The sequence below is a fragment of the Limulus polyphemus genome, unplaced genomic scaffold, assembly GCF_000517525.1.
Source record: "Limulus polyphemus unplaced genomic scaffold, Limulus_polyphemus-2.1.2 Scaffold462, whole genome shotgun sequence".
Taxonomy (NCBI): Eukaryota; Metazoa; Arthropoda; class Merostomata; order Xiphosura; family Limulidae; genus Limulus; species Limulus polyphemus.
Window position 1 is genome coordinate 425,752 of NW_013666072.1, and position 26,498 is coordinate 452,249.

Sequence of the window (26,498 nt, forward strand, 5' to 3'; positions counted from 1 at the left end):
GTTAAACAAATGTTTAAACAACTTTAATTATAAAGACACTACTGTTAGAATTAGTCAATCATAGTTCTCCGTGGGTAGCTAAGAAAACACTATGGTTAGAATCAGTCATTTATATTTTTCTTAGAGGAACTAAAAAGTTTTGATGGTTAACATCAGTCAGTTATACTTTTGGAGAAGAGCTAAGAAGACAGGATGACAATCATTAGTCATTCATACTTATCGACGAGAGGCATAACAAGACACTATGGTTGGCATTATTCATATGGAAGACACTATGGTTGGCATCATTCAGATTGAAGACACTATGATTGGCATCATTCAGATTGAAAACACTATGGTTGGCATCATTCAGATTGAAAACACTATGGCTAGCGTCATTCAGATTGAAGACACTATGGTTGGCATCATTCAGATTGAATACATTATGGTTGGCATCATTCGGATTGAAGAAACTCTGGTTGGCATCATTCAGATTGAAGACAATATGGTTGGCATCATTCAGATTGAAGACACTATGGTTGGCATCATTCAGATTGAAGACACTATGGTTGGCAGCATTCGGATTGAAGAACTCTGGTTGGCATCATTCAGATTGAAGACACTATGGTTGGCATCATTCAGATTGAAGACACTATGATTGTCATCATTCAGATTGAAAACACTATGGTTAGCGTCATTCAGATTGAAGACATTATGGTTGGCATCATTCAGATTGAAGACACCATGGTTGGAATCATTCAGATTTACTTACCGAATATTTTATTGGTAACACCGGGCTGCCTTATTTCTCCGAGGGGAGTTAATATATCCTGTACCTAATGCGCCCTGGTATTGAGCGATATGCTTCGTCGGTACTGGATATAGCAGATATAAGATGTTGACCTTACTACATATTTTTCATTAATTTAGTTTATAAGTTCTTATAATGGTTAGAACTATTATGTCATACTTCTCACGAAAAATTAAAACAATTTATAGCGAAAATTTCCAATATTTTTCTCCTCTATAGGACTTAAAACATTATTACCAACAACTCTCATTTAAAAAATTATTATCAACAACTCTCAATCACTGCTATCGGGAAGAGAGATAATGACGTGTTTTCAGCGATAGGTCAAGAATCTTTGTAACCACTAAACCATAGCTCATTAAGTGGTTAGTCCCTCCCCAACCCCAGTGGCACAGCAGTATGTTTGCGGACTTACAACGCTAGAAACCGGGTTTCGATACTCGTGATGGGCAGAGCACAGATAGTCCATTGTGTAGCTTTGTGCTTAACTACAAACAAAACTGAGTGGTTATTAAATAATTTACAAGTCCTGTCAAGTACTAGTCGACAACTGACACACAACTTTAGACAAATTTCCTTTAAACTTCTGGCATTTACATTTCCTACGGGAGTTTTGGTATTTTTATTAAGTTTGTATCGCTAACAGATCTCTGTGCCTGCGCACCTGGCAAGTCGATGTTAATAAATCAAGTTATGAAAAACTCCTATTCATACTAGTAGAGTATCGTATTTACATAGAAGTGTACCTCTTTGGCAAGAGAGACGTTTAGTTGACACACATCTCCTGGTAAGCACGCTGATGCGCACAAAGCATTTTTAGGATAAGCGCCACGCAGGTGTTACTCTCACCAATACGGGAGTCGTCCAGGTGGGATGATAGGCAGTTTGTTACATGATGGCTGTTTATCATTTGCAGGCACAAGGTCGTAATTATTTAAAATCGTTTCCTGTTGTTTTTTTATTGTGCGATTGGTAGAAAGACGCCTGTTACAGATTCATATATAAAAAAATTGTTTGACAAAGATCAAATGTTTATTCATCAACAAGTACTTTGCAACATATAATTTGTAGAAACATCTGGCGATTAGTAATAAAAATAAAACTTGTTTGTTGCAAAATAAATTGAAAAATTAATGTAGTCGTTTTTTTTTTCTTCTCTCTCTTTCTCCAAAACTTCTTTCAATTAGACTGTAGGTAAGAACCAGATACACTTTATAAGAATATCAGTATATAACTAAATAAGCCAATAATTTCTGGTATAAGGTGATAACCTAATGCTTTATACGAGAGATTGGGTTTTTAAATATGAAATAAGCCTTCTAAAGCTATTAACGAACACGTACTTTACCTACTCGGTACAAAACAATCGCCTGGAAAGTGGGTAACATTAATGATATGACATGGCAGAGTCCTGCTAGAGAATGACACCAATGACTCTTCTCAGTTCATTGTTATGACAATGAGATATCTGATGAAATTTCACATGAGCTGAAATGTAAATGATTAGGCATTCAGCTTATGCTATTTATAGTGGTCTCACAATGTCTTCTTACAATCGTCACTATAAAGTGAATCTCAGGATTTCAAAAGCAATCATTCTTGGACCATAGCTAAGCTCAAAGAACATATTTTGATGTTCCATTCACATGGAGACAAGTCCGTGGGAGAATGAAAACTGACCAATCACAGGAAATTGTTGTGAAGGCTTCAGGTGTTTCAGAGTGTTGTTAGTAGATAGTCGAACCGCTTCCAAACCAATGGTACAGTTGGTCAAACACTTAGACAAAAGCAAATTATACAACACGACCGTTATATTTCAATTCTGGCTCTCCACAGCTGTAGGCCCAAAGACTGTATCAAATGTTCGCCGTCACAACCAACATACAAACGATTAGAAACAGCCTTCACAAGATCAGTCTGTAAGTCAAACGCCAAATGAGGTGCATTCCAGTCACAGAAAAACATAAAACAGCCTGCCAACAATGGACCAAGAACAAATTCAGTAGATGAACGACACGTGGAGCAGTATTTATACTGTAGCTGGGTCGAGATTTAACCTGTAGCCAGGTATCAGGAATGTACTAATCCTGGAGCCAAATACAACCTCATTTTCATAAAGAAATACGAACAGAAAAAGCAGATGTACCAACTTTTACATAATGTGAAATGATGCTACTTATTATACGAACTACACCCCATGCCCCTTCATCCTTTGTGTCATAGGTTGGTGCAACAACTCCAACTTCAGCCTGTAGAATGATAACACCCGACCCCTACTTGCTAAACTGATGGACACATCTCTTGAAGAAAAAAAAAGACTGACCAAATGGAATCGCCCTCATACTTCAGTTATATCGAGTATGTGCAAATGTTGCTGGACGATCCGTCACATCCCTTCAAGAGCCTCTAATCACCAAATATGTCCTAGAAACAGCTTTTTACAAAAGTGGTGATAACAGTTTATCAATATTCTAATTTTAAGCATGCATCATCGGTGCCGGGCTGCTTTTCTACTCGTGACGGTCATATTCCACAATGAATTGAAATGTGATAAATAGTGTCGATGTAAAGCCTCAACTACTAAATGTTCACTTACAAGCGTAGATTGAATGACCAATCAATTAATCAATTACATTTCAGATCAAATGCCATGCCATCAGATGCCTGATTTCCATAGAAGTGACTCGAAGAGGTGACTGGCATTACTTTATACGAGTGGTTTTTATATTGCCATGGCTTAAATATTATTATTTCTAATCCTTGTTTAGGCAACCAACCGCATGCGTATATAGTTAACACATTTTCTGCCTCATTGTAAAAAACACGCTTGGAATAAATAAACTTTCACTTTCAATTTCCTCAAAATACACCCCCCCCCTCTCCCCTAAGTAATTCCATTTCATAAAGTTGTTTTAGAATATACTAAAAGAAGGTGATTTTCAATTTCACCGGTACTAATACCTATATGTTGACCTGTCTGATATTTCGTTCTCGTCTACATGAAATGTAACGTAAAATGTGAAATATCGACATACAACACGCGTATAAATTAAAATTAGGGAAATAACATTCAAAATGATCCTCCTTTTTATTAAAAAATATATGACTATAAATAGTGGAGGAGAAGAAAATTAGATATTATCTGATTTGAATAATATTACTATTAGTATCAGAAGTTCCAGGTGGCCTTGCTCCTAGCAGTCACTACTGTGACCTTTTTACCCATGGGTTGTTCAGTGCCGGGTTTTAGTTGTACGTAGAAATGCCATCTCTTTTCATGGCTTCTAGTATGGGCAGGTGAATTCTTACACACTGCCCAAGCAGTTTTTTACTTCTGTAGCGATGTAGAATAATTCAGAACGACCAACAAAAGAAACCTCAAATGTGAATGATAACGTATGTGTGCATACGTAGCCTGTTGTGTTGGGTATCGTTAACGACACGATTGCTGCCATAAGGACTGATTAGAGTGTTGCAATTGAAAGAACTGCTGTATATAACCTATCATTAACTAGGAAGGAATATTTCTTTATTTAGTTATATTTAGGTAGAGTTTTCAAACATTCTTGCAGGTTTTCTACATGTAGTTAGTCAACATAAATTTGTGCTAACCATTTAGTTTACATATCACAATGTTCAGTCAGTACAGGCCTGTATTTGTTGGAACCCGTTTTAAAATCATCTCTTCGAGGAGTGGGATCGTTTTTAATGAAAAGGGTGGTGCAGAGGTTTGTGCATATAAGTATAAGCAGGGATTTATCCTCTTGTTTCTCCAGTGGCTCAGCGATAAGCTTGAGAGCTTATACACTAAAAAGTGGAGTTCGATACCTGTTGTGGGAACAGTGCGGATAGCCCATTGGGTAGCTTTGTGCTTAAACACAAACAAGCAAAAACAAACAAAAAAATCCTCCTTAAACGTACAATGAGAATGGCCGTTGACGTAGGTAATCTAGGATTATGAGATATCGCACAAAGAAATTTGGTTATGACTTAAGATTGCCTTTGTCTTTAGAGGCGTCTTCTCTCGAGTTTCAACAGATAGAGAAGTATATAACTGAAACAGGCCGGTTTAGTAAGACTCCAGCGACTTCATTGTTTGGGTGAACAAACAAGTTTTCTTATTTTTTTGTTTTACACTTATACTTAGGGGGGGGGGCTACACTTATACCTGACTCCACCTCGGCTTTTAGTATTCGATTTTTTTTTGCAAAACCTTTCCTGAAACTGCTTTTTTATTGCGGATTAGTTATAGCTTACCAGTTAGAAATCAGTATATCTGAATATCTCATTGGTACGTATCCCTCAGTGGCACAGCGGTATGTCTGCAGACTTACAAAGCTAGAAACCAGGTTTCGATACCCGTGGTAGGCAGAGCACAGATAGCCCATTGTGTTGCTTTGTGCTTAATTTCAAACAAACAAACAAATAATTGGTACGTAAGGGTGCTGTCGTTCAATTATGACGTGTAACGTTGTGATGTACGGTTTAGGGTTAGCATTACTGTTCCAAAGTCCGATACGGAAAAGGAGGGAAAATTTATTACTTCAAACTAACTTATTAAACTATCCTGTCGAAAGTAGTTGCTTTAGAACTTCGATAAAAAGTATTGTAATAATCGTTTTATTTCCTCATTTATCATTTATATCAAGCTAGAAATTAAATGCTTCTATATAAGAATATAAAGCATACAACATTTAAAAAACGTTATATTAGATATTGGAAAACTTTCTTGGATATAAACCCCAATACATTTAGAAACAAGCAAAAAATGTTTATCCTACTCCAAGGAGCTTTTCTGAAAAGTCTCCTCCATTTGCAACTCTTCCTGTATACCCGCGCACGTGGGAAAATAAAACCATTCAAAACGAAAGCGAGCGTCAACATTACAACTTTCTAAGCCGTCGCTTTTTTACGAGTATAGTAAAGGTTTCTAATACTAGATTGAAACTTGCCTAATGCACAGAGTTTAAAGATAAAATAAAAGTATGCGAAATATCTGTTGTTGTTGGGTTTTCTGTATTTATGATATTTAAGTCATATCACGAATAACTTTATCGATATCTCACATGGCCATAGGGTTTGCTGGAATTTATAAACTTCATGCTGTCTAAAGATAAGAAGTCATTCAAAGTAAAACAGTCAACTCCCCATGTAATGAATTCCTTGCACGCTTGGCGGTTCTTCATTCAGTTGTATGGCCCTTTTGAGTTTCCGTATACATTGTTTGGTAGTGTTAACACTTAAGTCTACGGAGCTGTGCAATAAGCAGTAAATCATTTCTACGCTCGCTAGCAAGCACAGTGTAAGAGAAGAAAACTGACATCTGCCTATTTTACGGACACCTTCAATGAAGATATCGGGTCGTTTTCGGATAAATACCGTTTCACACCGCCTCTTATCTCACAGAAACAGGGTATAAACCTGCCATTCTGTCATAATGGTCAACGTCAGATGTCAAAACTCTCAAAGCAGTTGTAAAGTTATTTATAAGCTTCTATTCTGTATTTAGACGTCCAAAAAACGCTGGAGAAAGAATTGGTTGGATTTCTACAGAAGATTTTTTGTGGTTAACCGCCATACATATATATATATATATATATATATCTAACAATCACACAGCAGGATTTGCAGTATTGTACAAAAGCTTAGTGACACTTTGAATCAGTTCTTATGGTTATGTAGTCTATCCAGAGAGAGAGAACAGCGTGCTTTATATCAAGTATGTATATATGTGGGAGGGGGATAGAGAAAAATGGCTAAAATCGACGAGACAGAAGTAACGATTCATGATTACCACTATGCATTCATTTATCACGACAACGAAACGGTTGAAAAAGATAAAGTTCCTGCTGCCCAAAACTGTCCTGACAAGATTTTGTGGTCATGTTGAAATTATATATGTGGAGGGAGTGGGATACAGAAGAAAAAAGAAAGGAATCTTGGTCAGTGACGTATTGTGAGTAAACGATTCAACTTCAAGAAAGTATAAAAATAATTATAATAACATTCACAGAGACAGCAGGAAATGGTGCTTATCCAGGCTCGTCAAGTCAGGTATCGTGTTTATATCAGAATGGTGATAAGTATATATATCTATGTATGTCAAGACACGCTCGTTGACTAAACAGGCACAGAATAAAATACAGAATATGTTACTTTAAAATGAAAGCGAAACCACTTGGGCTGAATGTTACGAAGTTTCTTTGGGTTGGTGAAGTAAGCGGAGGCGCAAATTTGATACTGTTTATGCTTTTCTCGCACTCAAATTCAATATTAATCAATTTCTAGCAAAAATATTTGAGTCAAACGTAGTTCAATGTTGGTAAAAAAAAAGTCGTTAAAACGTTGTTTCAATACATTACTCCACCAGCTATAAAAGGATTATACGTGTAAGTTTGTTTAAATTAAAAAAAAAAGTTGTTGTTACGGAGCTTAAACTATAGGCCTAGCAAGGGCTGGTGGTTAGGGCGTTCGACTCCTAACATGCGAGTTGTGGATTTGAATCTGGTCACCGAACATGCTACCCCATTAAGCAGTGGGGGTGTTTTAACTTGACGGTCAATCACACTTTTCGTTGGTAAAGGATAGCCCAAGAGTTGGCGGTTGGTAGTGTTGACTAGATGTATTTTCTTCTAAATTAGAACATCTACCACAGCTAGCCCTTAAGTTACATTTTTCAAACGATTAGAGTTAGGCTTAACTATTGATTCACCTAAAAAAAGAAGGATGTTTCAGTAACTGTAAACAGGTCACAGTTTTAAACCTAGTAGAAAACTTGACACAAAAGGTTAATCTGCTAACGACAGGTCTTCAGTTAATAATAAAATAGTTACTGAGGAAAAGTTTTAATATGTGAGTGTCAGTATGCACGTGTAGGTGTGCTTTAACACAATGTAATCAGTCACTACAAATAAATGTATATTTAATACGAGTTTTAGCTGATGTTATTTTTCATGAAACCTTTACAAATGACCTCATTCATTATTCCGCATCATACCTATCACGTGACTACGCCTTGCAACCGATTTCCGCCGTCACGCTTCTGTTCACCCAAAATAATAACATCTGTGGGGAATACTTACAACCTATGTATCTCTTCAACCTTGTGTCCGTCACGCACTGACCCAAAAGTGGGTCAGGGTCCAAGAAAAGGTTCCCCATTACATATAGTAAGTAATTTACACGTGATAATCACTCTATGATTTACCACAAGCCACTGTTTTAAGAATATTACAAACCTCACAGCAGGTGTGTACTCGAAACCTTCGTGTTCAGAATTCCACTATCTTCGCTTACTTTATATATTCGTACGTAAAAGTGTATTAGGTATTCACTTAAAAGTCACGAAAACATTTCCACATCTGTGAAAATAATAATACACTTAATAAAGACGAGAATAATATTCCGAATAATTATACCGTTAATAATACCAACACCACGTCTCAATCATTCCGAAAAACTATGTTCATAGATGTTGTTTTTTGAAATGTGTGTGTATGTGTTTTCTTATAGCAAAACCGCATCGGGCTATCTGCTGTGTCCACTGAGGGGAATCGAACCCCTGATTTTAACATTGTAAATCCGAAGACTTGACGCTATCCCACCGGGGGACTTCTGTGAAATTAAATTAGAGTGAGGCCTGAGCTCTGCATCTCATCTCCCGACATTATGTTTTAACCATTAACCATGTAGTTCTACTCGCGCTACTTTGTGTTTCAGTTCTCGGTTTGCTTTCCTTACTAGTTCTGAAGCGTTTAGCGAACGTTCAGTAAACCCTTCCCCTCACCCAGTGGCTCAGCGGAAAGTTTGAGGGCTCATAGCGCCAAAAACCGGATTTTGATACTCGCAGTGAGCACTGTGTAACTGTGTGCTTAACAACAAATAAACAAAACTAAAACATCAACCGCAGCCTTGTCAAATATATCTGTCCCTAATTATGAACTACTGCTCATGAAGGGTAGCTAACCGGAAGCACTCATCGCCACAAAAGCTTTGTCTGGCTATTTGCACAGAATAACAGGATAGACTGTCACTTTTATAACTCGCCCCTAGCTGAAAATGCAAAGTGTATTCAGTAGCATTGCGTCCCGAGCCTTGGATTCTTCGATATGTAGCCAGACATGCTAACCATTAGATCACGCAAAGGTGAGGCTAACTGGTAAAAAAACTAAACAAAAAATTAGGTTATAGAGATATACTTTAGACTTAATTATAAAAGTTAATTTAATTGAGCAGTATAGCCATTGAATTCTATGGTAGTTTGATTGGCCATAGCCCACATGTATGTAAGTTGTAGATCCAAACCATTTAACTTGAGTCTCCGATGTTGGAGTATTTGTTTCCATATTTCATGGGGGGGGGGAGTATATACTCCCTGTATACTCATCTCCATAAATATTCACATGAGTTAACTGTGTGAAATCAAGACAGTGTAATTAAAAAAAGGTGTATACTCATCTCCATAAATATTCACATGAGTTAACTGTGTGAAATCAAGACAGTGTAATTAAAAAAAGAGAGTTCCGTCTATTATATAAAAATAAATAAATAAATAAAATCAAAATCATCATACATTTTCACACATTATTTCATCTAGAGAGTTATCACATCATATAGATACACATGTTTTAATCTTAGCAGCGTCAAGCTATTTATAACAAGTTAGTTTCGGTAGAAGTTAACAGTTCTTGTTACAAACTTTCCTCTGTTTGCCCCTCAGTGGCACAGCGGTATGTCTGCGAACTTACAAAGCTAGAAACCGGGTTTCGATACCCGTGGTGGGCAGAGCATAGATATCCCTTGTGTAGCTTTGTGCATAATTAAAAACAAACAATCCTCTTGTTTAGTACAGATTCGGAGAATGTCACTCTTCAGTGGTATCTGTAAATTAAGCAAAAGCAGAAAACGTTAACCAGACCGTGCTTAAAGTAACAAATAGTTTGTTGGTTTGTAGTTAAGTACAAAGGTATTCAATGGACTATCCGTGCTTTGCCCACCACAAGGTATCGAAACCCGGTTTCAAGCGTTGTAAGTCCATTAACATACCGCTGTGCCACTGGGGGCTCGAATAGAATCGAGCCCTTAAACATATTTCCTCTTACAAGGCACTAGAAAAGAAAAGAAAAGGAAAGGAAAGCCCGTTATTACGAAGCCAAGAAAGTTCTATCAGTATGGTAGTAGATATTCTTTCTGGAATATTTAGCAACAATAACAAAAACTATGAAATATCATTCACAATAACAAAGTTTAGATACAGAAAAACTAGAAACGTTTACTCACAGTTAAGACGAAGAACTCCATGCTTGACCGGTCGGTATTAAAATGTTCACTGACAGAGGACTTGAATACAAAGCAAGTCGTATCTCAGCCTTATAGTGGTGTAATCACATTCGTCATGTATACATTCGTTTTTGATAATGTTATTTGGTTAAAAAAACTGTTTCTGGTTAGCCTGAGGCTTAGATTTGGTATTAGTTATCTCACTAGCTCCTACAGTTTTCTACAAATGGATAGTTTACCTTGGCAGATTATGCTTTCTGTTAGGAGTTTTTTATACTTAAGGGCACTAAGTAGAAGAGATTGTGAGATCGGTGATAAAACAACCCCTACAGATCACGAATTTGAGATAGGTTTGACCAAGGTTAAACTTAGTTGACAGCCTAGAACCCGGGGGCCTTCCCTGCAGCTGCTGGAGCTCTCATATTTTTCAAAAGAACTGGTCCAAACAAGAGGACTAAATAATACATCGGTATAGGTACAAAGTTCCAAGGTGTGTTTTCCGATCCTTTGTCGATCCGATGAGATCAAAAAATAGTTTACTGTTAAACTATACCAACAGCTCCATAGAAAACGTTTGCTTTAACGGGGAGAAGTTCATTTTCCAGCCATCTTCGCCCCAGTGTTACTAAAGAAACGTGATGTTTCCATTACAATAGGAAGTAGTAAAGTCGAGTTAAATGTATTTCCTGTACTTGTATCTTATTTCTAGTACAGTGAGTGAACAAATTACCAGCTTACTATGAAAAAAAAAAAAGCAGTCTTTATCAGACTAGATGTGTTTCATTTCTCGATACATTGTGGTACTTATCCTACTTCACTATTTCCTTTTATAACTTAGTTGCTTATTAGGTAGATAATGGGAGGAAAGGGGAGTGACCGTTTGGAAAGCCAAACATGCTTTAATCCAATAAAACAAACGAAACGTTCGGAGTTAAAAAAATATAGAGATTATATTTGTGTTAACGTGGCTTAACTCTCATAAATTATGTTATCATTTGCACCAAGCCCTATATCTGAGATTGAGAAATTAATCAAATAATTGTTGAAAAGTTAACCAATTATGCAAGACAAGTCCTGTGGACACAAAGGAGTGCTTATTGAATGAACGTTATAAGAAACTCGGAACCTAAACGAATTAATCATGAGAGTTCATATGTATAAAAGTTGATTGTTACAACACTACTAATATTATCAGGGTCTTTTTTTATCAATACTAGTGTCGCGGACTCTGAGCATGTGTATAACTGGATCTCGTTAGATTTGTACTTGCCGTACCTCTTTCATTGCACAAATTGGACTCATACGATTACAAACAAAAACGGAAGCAATGCGTGTTTTACAGAGATAATTTAGATGTTGAAGTAAGGTTGAAGTACAGGTTGGACGAGATGGCGCTATTATGTTTATAAACAACAAGTGACACGTGCGATGGTTAGAGATTAAATGTTGGGTACTAAGCTCACTTGCAGGATTCCAAATTAGGCTTAGCAGGGAAATCTAGTTTCTCAGATACTGCAGAAATGGTATGTAGGACCGTGAGGTGTAATAAAAATATCTTTCTTATATATATCTAGCATGAGAGAATTCTAGCAGTCTGTTGACACTTGTACAAGTCTAAAAATTGTGCTTGTTTTTTCACAACATAACAGATATATCTCTAGGTCATAATTTGTTTGCATATATATACTCAACGAATTTAGTCTTGAAATCTTTGTTTTCCGAAAGCGTAACCTCGTTTTAGATCGGGCGCGGTTTGGCCCTCTGTAAGAGCTTGGAAATTTAAAGTTGGTAAACCGTGTTCGAATCCGTGCAAACCAAAAATATTTCTAGTACTTTAAGTAACGAACGCGTTACAAGAGCGACAGTGAGTTTCTTTAGCGAAGATAGTAAGTGGTAGTGTGCTGCTGACTGGCTGTGCCTTCCTTCAGGTCAATAGTTCAAAATTAGGGATGGAGGCAGATATCTTTAGTAGCTTTGCAATAAAAAACTACCATGATAAAACAAATCCCACTGTGACAATACCAAAACATATTTTGACAACACAAAATTTATCAGAAGAATATTAAAATCTCTAATGTCAACACATCCTACTATGACAACACAAAACTTACTGTAATAGCAACAAAACCTAAAATGGCAAAACGGAACCTAGCATGAGAACACGAAACATACTTTACTAACATCAAAACCTGTCACAACGCAACCTACCGTGACAACTGTAAAACCTAAAATGACAACACAAAATTTACCACGAGAACAGAAAATCTACTTTACTAACATCAAAACCTGTCACAACGCAACCTACCGTGACAACTGTAAAACCTAAAATGACAACACAAAATTTACCATGAGAATAGAAAATCTACTTTACTAACATCAAAACCTGTCACAACGCAACCTACCGTGACAACTGTAAAATCTAAAATGGCAAAACGGAACCTAGCATGAGAACACGAAACATACTTTACTAACATCAAAACCTGTCACAACGCAACTACCGTGACAACTGTAAAACCTAAAATGACAACACAAAATTTACCATGAGAATAGAAAATCTACTTTACTAACATCAAACATACCGCGAAAATATCAAACCTATTACGATAAAATTAAAACCTATCATAACAACACAACCTGCTAAGACAACACAAAACCTACTACAGAAACACCAAAACCAGCTTTGCAGATACAAAACCTGCTATAAAAACACGATATCTACCATAAAATCGAACTTACCTTGGCAACACAAAATATACCATAACAACATAAAACCTAACGTACCAACATCAAACCTATTATCACAACACAAACCTACCATGATAACACAAAATATATCTTGCCATTTCCAAAACCTACCGTTACAACACAAAATTTATCATGAAACCCTTAACCCTAAAATAGCGAAATAAATTCTACCATGACATCATCAAAACCTACTATGATGCTGCTGTTGTTGTTTGTTATTTTATTAAGCACAAAGCTACACAAAAGGCTATATTTGCTCTGCCCACCACGGGTATCAAAACCCTGATTCTAGCACTTTAAGTCTGCAGACATCCACTGTGCCACTGGGGAGCTCCCTACTGTGATAACACCAAAATGTACCCTGACAACATTGATCAAAATCTACCGTAACAACATCATAATCTACCATGAAATAATAAAAACTTATCGTGACAACACAAAACTCTACCATTACAACATCAAAAACTACCGTGACAACAAAAAATTTACCATGACAATACTAAAACCTATCGTGGAAGCAAAAGATATACCATGACATTATCCAAACCTACTGTGACAACAACAAACCTACTATGACAACACCAAAATCTACCACAAAAAAATATTGTATGACATTATTCAAACCTACTGTGAAAACACAAAATTATTATATTTATGAAAACACCAAAATCTACCATGACAACATCTAAATCTATCATGGCAGTCTAATCTTTGTTGTTTTGTATTCTTCCTCGCTTCTATATGGTCATATAATTTCACACCCTGGTGTAGAAAGACCATTACTATAAAACTGATAAATTTACTAAGAGCAGCCTGATAATTGTTTGTTTGTTTTGAATTTTCCCTCTAGTCTTACACTGCTAAATTAGGGATGGCTAGCGCAGATAGCCCTCGTGTAGCTTTGCGCGAAGGCAGCTAGTCATCACCACCCACCGCCAACTCTTGGGCTACTCTTTTACCAACGAATAGTGGGATTGACCGTCACATTGTAACGCCCCCACGGCTGAAAGGGTGAGCATGTTTGGTGTGACGGGGATTCAAACCCGTGACCCTCAGATTGCGAGTCGATCGCTCTAACCACCTGGCTATGCCGGGCCTCAGCCTGATAATAGAAACAGTATTAAACTAACGGAGTTACAAAGATTTTAAAATTTTATAATTTAGTAAAAGTCTTTTCCTCAATTTAATTATAATAAAACATAGAAATATTACGACATGGTTAAAATGAACAAGTTGTTATTCTTATTTTACGAGCTAGTAGTCTAGGCTTACAAATAACTGTGAAATTTCTGTCTTGATTACAAGTAAATACAGAAGAATGGTTATTTTGCTAAAAAAGCTTTATATTTATGTCTAAACATAACAAATGTAACTATCGAAGTAGACGTTTATGTGATCTTTAATTGTTTTATCAATTTTCTAACTGCATTGTTAGCCCTATAGAAAGCAGTACCAGGAACTAATTTGTTTGTTCATGAGCGATTAAGAAGTTTGATTAGATAAAAGCAACGGCCTTCTTGTGACTGGTTTAAAAATCATTTATTCTAAGTTGTGTCCCTTCGCTGTGCATTGTCAAAGCCGTCGCTAGCGTTATTAAATTCTCACTAAAGTGGTGTGTTAGTTAGTATATATGTGTGGCTTAAGTGTGTGAACATTTATCAAAATAGCTTTAAAGCAACTTAGCAATATGCAATACATGACAGTGACGCAATGCAGATAACTTTCAATTGATAAAGTGAAATAGTCGAGGACATCAATGTCTCGATAAAGAAAATTGCCAAAATTCTTAGATATTTAACGTGGGTTCATTTCGTGTATTGCGATCTTAAAGAAAGTTCTTATCGTGATACAGGTAAAAGATAACAGTTACAAAAGCGTCCATCATACATACGGAAATGCGAGTGGGCTTGCAAATTCTACTTGTCTGGCTATGTTTTGCTAACTTTAGAAAAATTGACGACGAAGTTAAAAAAAGCGGAAAAGATAAGGGTTAGGGCGTTTGAAGATTACTAGAAGACAAGGTCTGAATTTATATATATATATATGTATACAGTCAAATCTTGCGAAGTGAGTTAAGCCTAATACTATGCTTGTGGAAACCTAACGAGCCAACATATAGCAGTATTACTGCCAATACGTTGGGTAAAATGTTATATTTTTTATGTGTGTTAAGCCACTCTCTAACCAAAGTATTGTAACACACTTCATGTGCTAGGGCAACACTGTTATATCAGATGACATGAATTTGCATTAGTTTGTTTTCTTGGATTTTACGCACCAGAGCTTTCTGCGCTAGTCGTCCCTAATTCTGAATTGATAGACTAGAGGGAAGGCAGCTAGTCAACAGCACCCACAGCCAACTCTTGGACTACTCTAATCAAATAGCTCTAAAGTGTGCCCCCCCCCAGTGGCACAGCGGAATGTCTGGGGACTTACAACGCTAGAAACCGGGTTTCAATATCCGTGGTGGGCAGAACACAGATAGCCCATTGAAAGCTTTGTGCTTAACTGCAAACAAACAAATCCAAAGTGTGAAACGCAATTATTATTCTCGTCTTTATATATTGCAGTAACCGGTCACGAATTACAGACCCACGAATCCACAGTCCCACACGTTAACCACTAGTCCATGTGTAAGAAAAGCAACTTGTCAAACCCACACTGGAAACTAACACTTTTGTTCGGGACTTTTCGCACAAAGCTATATAAAATGCTATTTGTGCATAGCCGTCCATAATTTGTAACTGACATACCAGAAAGAAAGCAGTTAGTCAACAGCACCCAGCGCCGACTCTTGAGCTACTCTTGTCTGACCAGATATTGAGATTTGACTGTCACTCTTATAGCACACTCACAGTTCCAAAGTGTGGAGTGTATTTTCGCGGCAACAAGTCTCGAACCCTCTTTCAACACAAACAACACTATAAAACACAGCAAGTTGCACGTGGACTACTTGTGTTATGTGTTTGCGCACAACTTACCATTGATGTGTATGATCTGTTGTGCGCTATGCTAGTTTGTGACCTAATAACTGATATACATACATCTCCTGTCTTTCGTTCACAGCTATCCTTCTCTTTTCTCGTTATTAATGGTTTGTTTTTTCAGGAATGACAAGTTTCAAGAAATCGTCAAAGTAATTATTATGATACACACATACAACAAAAAAAACCTTTCAAAGCATTGTATTGCAACTGTAGGAAGCTTAAGACCTCGAGTTTTATTAACTGTTGTACTAAAAGACAAAACATTTCATGTGACTGGGAAAGTTTCCCATACGGGTCCGACTATAACAACACAACTTTAAATTAATTGACTTCTACAAACATGATTTCAGTGTTATAGCGTGGTCTGTTACAGTAACCACACCCAAAATTAATACTGATAAGCCTATAAATACTTGTCCAAAATATTGGAACAACGACAAGTGATACATCCTATGTGTTCTATATACAGACAGTATTATGTTTTTAAACAATTAGCAGTGGTTGTCATTTATTTTTGTCCCTGAGTTTTTTACAATTATAACAATGCAAATGTGTACACTTTCACCTCGATTTTTTTCAATATTCCAGCCGGTGTTTTTTTAACCGCCAAACTAAAAAATAGAGGGGGGAGGGGGAGACGTAGTGTAAAGTATTGATCATATAAATTGTTTTCATGTCATCGTGTTCCATGTACCCCCAGAATCATTGTGTGCTTCTATCTTCGAATTGTCTAACGTTCGAGGGTCGTCACAAAAAAACAAGATACATATGGTATAATTATTTTTCCCGTTATTTATTTTTTAGGCGTTTTCTGCCGCGAAGGGTTTTTTCAACGCCGCGAGTGAAAAAAAATGCGTACTAGAAGAATAGGCTCCAGAATACAACAATAGGATTAACCTCACCTAAAATCTAATAAAAGCTAGGAGACTGGAAGCATGATGTAATCACGAGTGCCTTTAACAAATACGCGTGTGGGAGAGATTTGGGTAAAAATACAACAACAACAAAGAAAAAAAAAACATTTAACAGAAGAATTTAGCTTCAATCTCAGTGGAACGAAAAATTCCTCTCGTGTTGTAGTATTATCAAAAAACTAATCTATACACTTATTTAAAGTAACCCTCTGGATTTGTATAACACCGTTGAGTGTGGCAGCAGATAAGAACTTTCAGAAGGAATGCTTTACTACGTACCACATGTCCTTAAAACAAAAAGGATAGTTTAGGAGGATAATATCTGGTGAAAACTTAAATAAAGTGCCACTACATGCCGTAAAACAGATTCGTTAACTTGCTAGCTAATTAATAACAAAATAGCTTCTTAACGAGACGTAACATATCTTTTACATATTTCACATCATTCTTTTACTGAGGTCGTTTCGAGTTTATAATCTCAATAGTTTGATTTAATTCATTAATATAGTTCATAGCTCTTGAGTCAACGCAAAATAAACATGTCAAAGTAAGATCAGTTGTGAGAACAAAGACGTGGTTTCAATTCGGCTATTAAATTTTATATCGTAAAAAGTAGTATGATTAATGCGATTACTTCTCACAGAAACCTCAAAATATTGTCACTAGATGTCATGGAAATACTGACATTAGTCGCCATAGGAACATTTAAAAATGCTGCCGCTAGTTGTCATAGAAACCTTTAAAATTACTGCCACTAGTTATCATAGAAACACTTTAAAATGCTGCCGTTAGTTGTCGTAGAAACCTTTAAAAATACTGCTATTAGTTGTCATAGAAACCTTTAAAATTACTGCCACTAGTTATCATAGAAACACTTTAAAATGCTGCCGTTAGTTATCATAGAAACCTTTAAAAATACTGCTATTAGTCGTCATAGACACCTTTATAGATAATGCCACTAATCGTCAGAAAAGTATTTTATGGTTGCTTCCATTGTTTTGCATAGTAACCTTTATAAATAGTGACACTGGTTGTCATAGAAACCTATTTACTGACACTGACTGACCAAAAAGCTTTTTTCTTAACACTATAGCTAGCTGTCACAAAAGGTTCTACGAATACTTCCACTAGTTGTCATAATAACGAATGCGACTTAGTAACTATTGACACTCGACAGTACTAAAATTTTGTATTAACAATATTTAAGTCTAACTATCGTTTGGACTGAGATCGAGTCCTGTAGCCACAAAAACGCGCTCCGTTCTTTGGAGACGTAGATGCGATAGTCAAATCCTACTATTCAATCAGATAGAGCAGTCCAAGAGTTTGCTGTTGGTACTGTTGACTAGCTAAGAGTTTGCTGTTGGTACTGTTGACTAGCTGTCTTCCCAACTTTAAACAAGTTAACTGACTACCATGAAGTTACAGAAAAATCTCAAAAAGTAATATATTGACAAATTTTAAGGTTATTGATCATGTAGAACTATGTTTAACGCAAAGGTCATATACACAAATATATATGGTTTGTATAAAGCTCAAAGGATAAATACGGTTTTTGTTTTATATTACTGGTATTACCTGAAATATAAGAATAAATAATTGTTAAATACATCTGTAGCAAATTAGTAAATAAGAAAATTTAAGTTTACAGAACCCACAATCCTCTGGTGCACCTTAGCAATGATTCTATTATTACTCATTAAAAAAGAAAGAAAATGAAAAACAAAATGTGTTGTTATTCATACCCCTAGAGATATGTATTTAAATGTTTGACGTTTCAATCTAATAACAAATTTCCTTTCATTTCTGTCTGATGTCGTCATAAAGCCGAACATTAAACGAAAAAATATGTATATGATAAAGAATAGCGCTTGTTTATTTCTTTGTAGTTAAGCACAAAGATACACAATGGGCTATATGTGCTCTGCCCACCACGAGTATTGAAGCTACGCAGACGTGCCATTGTGCCACTGGGGGGAGAGTGTAATTTGTGTTTTTATTGTTTTATTTCTTCATCAACAAGTAGTTATGGCTTCAAGAAGAGGAGATTAATCTATTGTTGCTGCTATTTGTTTTAGCCCTAAGCTATATGTGCTCTGCCCACCGCGGTGAATCGAACCCCGGAATTTAGCTTCACAGTTTGTAAACTTCTCGCTGATTCACCAGGGGTCAGTCAGCGTGGATTTAATGGAATAACTTTATTTCTAGTAGATAAATCTCTATTTTAGGCCTATCAAGATCAAGTACGGGCAAGATAAAGTCTGTTCATTAAATCAGCTTTATAGATTTCATACAGGTACGATTCTTTGTTATTCGTTGCTCTGATGGTCTGAATATGGGTCATCCCCTCTCCATTTTTTTTCTTCTCAGAAGATATTTTGTATAGAGAAACAATGCAATTATTGTTTAAATCTCGATTTAGGTGACCAACGCCGTAGGTCAAAACCTATGTTATTTATTACACGATAATTACAACGGACCTATATAATTATATCCTCGACATATTCCCTTCCAAGCTTATTCAAGGTCATCATCTCGATATCACTAGAAGGAAAAACATGGCGAACAATGACAACGACCCGTAGCATTTATTACATTATTTACCTTTATGCTTAACATTAGAGCTACTTATCAAGCCGTTTTCTAGTAGATATTAGTCTTTGCAAGAGAAATATTATTGGATTGCTATCACAATGAGTTCTTCTTCTTACGTCACAGCCCTGTTGTTTCTGGTAAGAGGGCTAATGACTTTGTAAGATAACCTTATTTGCTCTATTGTATAACCCAGCATACACCATATTTCACTGGTTAAAGGTTTCTAATTGAAACAGGAACAATCGGTTTTGCTATTTTACCTTTGATAAGTAATAAACGGCACTGAAAGCAGTTTCACTTTATGGAACTTCAAAGTTTGTAAATAGACTTTAAACCTCTTCAAGGAAGGGGGGACGCTGTAACTAATATTCACTTCAACAAATTTATTCAAACCGTGTTTACTTCATAACAATTTAGTGCTTGTAATTCTTTTCGAAACTATTCACATTTTAAACCATTTTTACTTAACATAACTTAGCTGTCACTCTGGTATCACAGTTTTATATTTTCGCATGTACCCACAATAGACAATAAAAAAGATCTGAAAAAAAACCCGTTCATGTGTAGCTTTGCACATACGTAAGTCATACAGAACGAAACTGCTCAAATAAAACTTACAATCATCAAGAACAAATAACAGTTTTAATGCAGTTGTCGAATATATTATGTCTCAGTGCTGCTTAGCTTTCCGGTTGTTCAGCTTGACGATTATAAAGCTAAAATACGGGGGTTAACCCTTGCGATGGGCACAGCATAGTTAGCCTTTTATGCGGTTTGTGCTGTACGATAAGTAATTAAAAAAAAGTTATGTTTAAGTGAGTTTTGTTTCAATTGGAAGTTATTATGGAAAACTTCTTATTATATTTCATCTTCGTGTTTGACATATTACAGACCCAAGATACTTTAGTTTCTACATCTCTTAAAACAGATCACATAGGAGAGTTCTTGATATTCCTTTCACTCGGTATCACAATAGAGAGAACAGAAGTCACATGTATCTCTCTACAGTTCAAACAGATGTTGTGGTGATGTTTTCTCTGTCCACAACATTCGTCACGTGCTACAGGCTGTTCCAACAGATGTGCGGCTCCGCCCTCTAACATGAGACTAATTCTACTTTCACGTGCTCCTTTGAAGAAGACCGACAGAGAGGACGTCCAATGCTTCAAAACTGGAATTTTATTGTTACAATGATTCACTGCTCCGAATTTAGGATCAGGACAACCCGTGCAGAACAGGAAATTGATTCGTGGTAGCAAGACTAATTTGTATCCTGTAATCAATGAACTTGCAATTAGAAGAGTGCACAGCTGCCCAACGGTTAGGCGGTCAAAGACTGCAACACTGTCAAATCACGTTATGCACTAGGTAAATAAGTGATCAAAGCTATTTTTGTTAGACTATATATCCTGGAGGCTAACCAGTTAGCGATTCGCAGTATCGCAGCTTATGATAGGGCGAAATAAAGTTAAAAAGTCTTAGAATGTATTAGTTTAATAAAACACACTCGTATTCATGTGATATAAAAATCTATAATTATGAATATATCCGAAAAAAAGGAAGGATTTATCAGGTAACTATCTTTGAAAAACAGAAAAAAGATCGCCCTACCGTATGTTATCTAGTTTCTAACCATGTAACGAACTAAAGAAAACAAAAATTCATATTGGGGTAGTAATTACTTATGGGACAGATCCAGCGATCTGATATCACATATATATCCATAGGTGTGGTTACCTAATACACACATATAGTGAATGGGGTAGTAATTACTTATGGGACAGATCCAGCGATCTGATATCACATATATATTTATAGGTGTGGTTACCTAACACACAAATATAGTGAATGGGGTAGCAATTACCTATGGGACAGATGCAGCGATCTGATATCACATATATATCCATAGGTGTGGTTACCTAATACACACATATAGTGAATGGGGTAGTAATTACTTATGGGACAGATGCAGCGATCTGATATCACATATATATATATCCATAGGTGTGGTTACCTAATACACACATATAGTGAATGGGGTAGTAATTACTTATGGGACAGATGCAGCGATCTGATATCACATATATATCCATAGGTGTGGTTACCTAATACACACATATAGTGAAGTGTTAAATTTATTAATAGTGCTTTTTTTGATGGTTAAGTAATACACATATATTGAAGTGTTACATTTATTAACAGTGCTCTTTTGTGTAATTAATTTATATTTTGCTGGTTTAAAGTTGAATACATTATTGCTCTGTAAAAATAAGTTAAATATTGGTAACGCTATGTTGTAGAGTTCAGATCACTATTGCCAGAATTAGAAACACATATCTAGCCTATGTAAATAAAGAACACAAAAAGCTACCTGGTGGTGGGAGTGTTAAAGTGCATGTGATACCTGAACATGGTAATTCTATGGGGATCAAGGGGGTACTACCTCCAGAAACTGTAGCACTTGTAGACTTATAATAGAACAATTCCTAAAACACACTTGATAAAACAAAGATGCGTAGTGTGTGGCAGCCTTAAAACACACCAAACATATAATGTTAACCAGCTCCCACCAGGCTGACCCCCCCCCCGTTTCGTTGCCGTTGAAGACCTCATTGAAATAAGTTTTGCACCTAAAGCACAAAATACGACTTGAATTTGTCTTTTGATTACAAATATTGGAAACAACGTTATTCTATTCAATGCCTTATTCAATGCTATAACTATTGTAATTATATTAGCGATTGTAGATAGGTGCATTTTTTCGTCCATTATAATATTAATCTTTATAATTTGTTTGAATAATACCCTGGTTACTTTGTAGAATTAAGTTGATTATTAGTATTGTAATTTTGCTGAATTGGGTTTCGTCAGTCCTCTACAGAATCATGTTTTATTAATAAAGTTGTTTGTTATGGTATTGAGTTAAGTATTTGTTTTGTTCTTTTGTGGTGGAATTAGGCTTGAATTGGGTTTCGTCAGTCCTCTACAGAATCATGTTTTATTAATAAAGTTGTTTGTTATGGTATTGAGTTAAGTATTTGTTTTGTTCTTTTGTGGTGGAATTAGGCTTGATGTGTGGATATTTTTTTAAGTATCTTCGAAAAAATCATATGAGTAGGAAACTAAAATTTATATTGAAGCTATAAGATCTTACAGTAAGTTTACAGCGACCAATCATTGTCACGGCTAAAAGTAATAACTAACTACTAATTTACTGATTAGGCTTAGGTGATCGTAAAACCTACTAATCAAAATGACGATCAGGACAATGGTGAACAATATGACTTTACTACAATTTTAACCGAGTGCATCTGTTTACACAGAAACGGTCACACACAGCATAACAGTAAGGTGCAAAGAAAACCATTCTTTGTTATAACCAATAAAACACTCACTCAACCCAGTCAACATTGGTAAGAATCCATACGTGACGATTCATGAACTGAGTGAATTGAATCCTCTATTGTAAGCGAATGCCTTCGTAAGGTGTTATAAGGCGGCAATCGAAAATGGCTCGGAAGTAAAAGTGAGTAAACGTGGAAACGTGTAAGAGAATTAATATATATATTTCTAAACAGGAATGGTTAGTCGCAGTGGTAAGATAAAATGATTAGACGATAGTTTGAGTTCTTCAGTAAACATATAAAAATAAAATAAACATGATAAATTCACATTGACTGTTTCTACATGTATTATACACATAAACAACCTAGTTGATCTGTACAAAATATAAAATGTCATTTGAAACATTTTATCACCTTTTTGTTATCTGGTTTTCTATCGTTCAAGACTCATCACACATGCATACAACCCAAACGCCAAGAAAAAGTATGAAATGACCCCTTTTAATAATTTATAAATGGTTCTAATAGTTTCACATTTTTTTCGCCTGTCGCTTTTACTATCGTCATTGTGTTTCTTTTAACACGTTTTCAAAATCATTTCAATCAGTGTCTAGATTTATTAACTTTTCATTTTCGCCAACTGTTTTACAGAGGGCACTACAGTCGATACCAAACTCTTGGCTTTCTTTGTCACAAGAAATATTGTCACTAAGTTATTTTTTTAAGAAACTGAGAGTCTTAAATGAATATAATAAATAATTTGAGCACATGTATGCACATATTTTTTCTAGAAAGACAGAAGTATAAGCTATGTAAAAAATGAGTATACAAGGCCATTCTGATTAGAAGTTAATATGAATAATGACACCAAATAAGAATAAACAACGTTACTAGAAAAAACAGAAAATTAAAACGAGTAATTATCTCTACGGATGAATAGGGAAATTTTGCATTATTCAACCATTCTTTCAAGAATAATTTCGATTGTTTGTAAGAAGTTATTTTCAAATGACGCCATTTTTGTTTTAAGTACTTTGTCATTTTCGTGACGAGATTTTAGGCAGTTTCAAGACTTTCTATCTAATCACCATAGTTCCTATATGCTTGCTCGTTTGGTTATTCTTTATAAGACTCGTAGGAACGTACAAAAGATTGGTGATGGTCGTTCGTGTATTAATAAAAAATTGTCTGACAGCCAATAAAAATACTTTAAATGTTATTTAACAATTTCATACAAAAACAAGTAGTTCATTGTATTTACAAACGCATAAAAAATACAAATGAAATTGTTTTCTGCGAACTACAAAATCGCGAGTCATACAAATAATAAGAATGCTTCAGTTCACACATTATACAGAAAGTTACTACTAGCGTATGGTTTAGAATTTCCCAAAGAACTGTAGTCTCCTTTCGTTAAATAAAAACATTACTGTCACGAAATATTGTGTGGTGGGTAATATTATTCAGGCCCCAATTTAATCACTGGGACAAGTGCCTCTTCCCCCCCCCCTTCTCCTTCGGTTCCGACGTTCGTGTACAAATGAATGACACGGAAAAGTCAGTTTAAAGCGCCTTTGTTCATAATTTTGCGCCCTTACACTCTAAAATGCGCCCCTTTTACCAATAAATAATTTCAGTAACCGATTTTGTTTCCTGCATCTCCTAGCTACATGCTAATAATTTTAGTGTTTTGCAAAATCAGTTGGCTCTTTTAAATCCTCGTTTGCTCTGGAGAATTACTGATAATTTTCAATAAATGTGACAATAATCTATATACCATGTCTTGTAGAAATTTGTAAAGACCTAAAAACATTTTAGACGTAATACGGGAATGCGGAATTAAACTAATATTTACTAGTTCGATGTAGGATAATATCCAATAAAAATGTAATTTTCAAATAGTTAGATATATGGTACAGTTTGGTTATAGAGTAGTTTTTCTACTGCAGTTTTATTCGCATGCTTATAGAAAATTAATTCATTAACATATCTCCATATCATCCAATCAGAAACTTGGAGGTAGCAGTTCAAGTTTAATGTTTGTTGAAATATTTTAAGTTCCAGTGTTATTACGGTCCAAATATTTTATTTGGATATTAAAGGTTTATTTTAAAGGAAGTCTTGAAATGAAATATATAAAGTTCACCAAATGTTTGTTTGTTTGTTTTGAATTTCGCACAAAGCTACACGAGGGCTATCTGCGCTAGCGGTCCCTAATTTAGCAGTGTAAGCTAGTCATCACCACCCACCGCCAACTCTTGGGCTACTCTTTTACCAACGAATAGTGGGATTGACCGTCATATTATAACGCCCCTACGGCTGAAAGGGCGAGCATGTTTGATGTGACGGGGATTCGAACCCGCGACCCTCAGATTGCGAGTCGAGTGCCTTAACCACCTGGCCATGCCTGGCCCGGTTCACCAAATGATTAATGTTCTAAAGGTTTTATGATACAGCCAACTGGCAATCCTAATCAACTTAAGCTCTGAAATTATTTCTACTACTAATATTATCAACATTTTCGACTCTTGTTCTGATACAATTGGTTTCTTTACATGTCGTACATAGTAATATGAGCTTACCATCTATAGTACTACCTGATATAATGAAATTTTCTGAAATTTACAGAGACTGACACAGTATCGAGTAAGGTTTCTTGTCCTAACCTCCAGGAACTTTCTGGAACACTGAGGTTGGCACAGTGTCAAGTAATGGTCCTAACATTCAGGAATTTTCTGTTTCACGTCCTAAACTCTTATGAACCACCAGAATATTTCCACAACAGTGTTACAAAACGATATAAAATCTAAAAACACAAAACTCGGAGGTATGGTGTTTTTTGTTCTACGTACGTATAGATTTTTCGAGAACTTATGGATTATAAAAGTTCGAGATGTTTGCTCTATATACACAAGTCTGCGATAAGTCAAGGATTTTATAACTCTGCGATAATGTTGTTTACTCTCTATAAACGAAACTTCGCAATAAATTGAGAATCTTAGAAATATACTAACTAGCTAATGATTTTATTTTTATTTATAATTATCGCAAGTGTTCGTGTGTATGAGAAACGCATTTTCGTAGAAGCAAATAAAACAACATATATATTGTTAATCCTCTCAGAAATCAGTTATCTGTATTTTATCAACATGCCTTAAAAATAACCTGTTGTTTGTGACATTTTAACTGAATGTTAAATTTGTAAAATACTGTAGCATTTCTTATCTGGACAAAAAATGTTTCTATCAACTTAAGACTTTTGAATTATATTCTACTTTTCATGATCTCACAAAACTGACAGATGACGCGCTCCTATGAAAAAATTCGTTTGCGCAAACCTTCTGTAGAAACTAACGTTTTTTTGCATTGTTACGTATTAGAATTTCAAATATCCTGAAATGGGGTTAACTGATAAATTTAAATTTAGTAGTTAAATTGTAATTTGGGTTTAGTAGTTAAATTAAACCCGATATATAGTCAGTTTATTATGTTTGCGAACAAGATTGATACACACAGTTTTCGTTTTAAACACAAATACGTTTTAATATACACACAACAATACAATTTACAATAACAGTTATTACAAATAGTTATTACAAACAATGATTTATAAACAAAATTATCACAAACTTACAAACAATATAAAGTCTTCTTTCTAGTTCGGAACTTTGATATTTTATCGAGGGTTTACGATGAGCAAGTTGATAACGAATAATGGCTGGAGACGGCTTAAATGGGTAATGAAGAAAAACTTTAATATAAGTTTAACATGACAGCAAAAGTACGACGTTTCGACAAGGTTTTGTCATCAGGTGTTGATGACAAACCCTTGTCGAAACGTTGT

The 26,498-nt window shown here is 35.5% G+C and overlaps 1 protein-coding gene across 2 annotated transcripts in view; it reads right to left on the bottom strand.

Annotated features, from left to right (window-relative positions):
• Positions 1-26,498, bottom strand: part of LOC111085550 — a 98,283-nt gene that overhangs the window by 35,258 nt on the left and 36,527 nt on the right. The window contains exon 1 of one of the 2 annotated variants that reach the window (XM_022384647.1): positions 10,070-10,282. The exons of the other annotated variant lie outside the window; for it this stretch is intronic. Within the exon in view, the coding sequence (XP_022240355.1) occupies positions 10,070-10,090 (21 nt within the window). The 5' untranslated portion in view covers positions 10,091-10,282. Of the gene's footprint in view, positions 1-10,069; positions 10,283-26,498 lie in introns of those variants that run through there. 2 annotated transcript variants of the gene reach the window in all.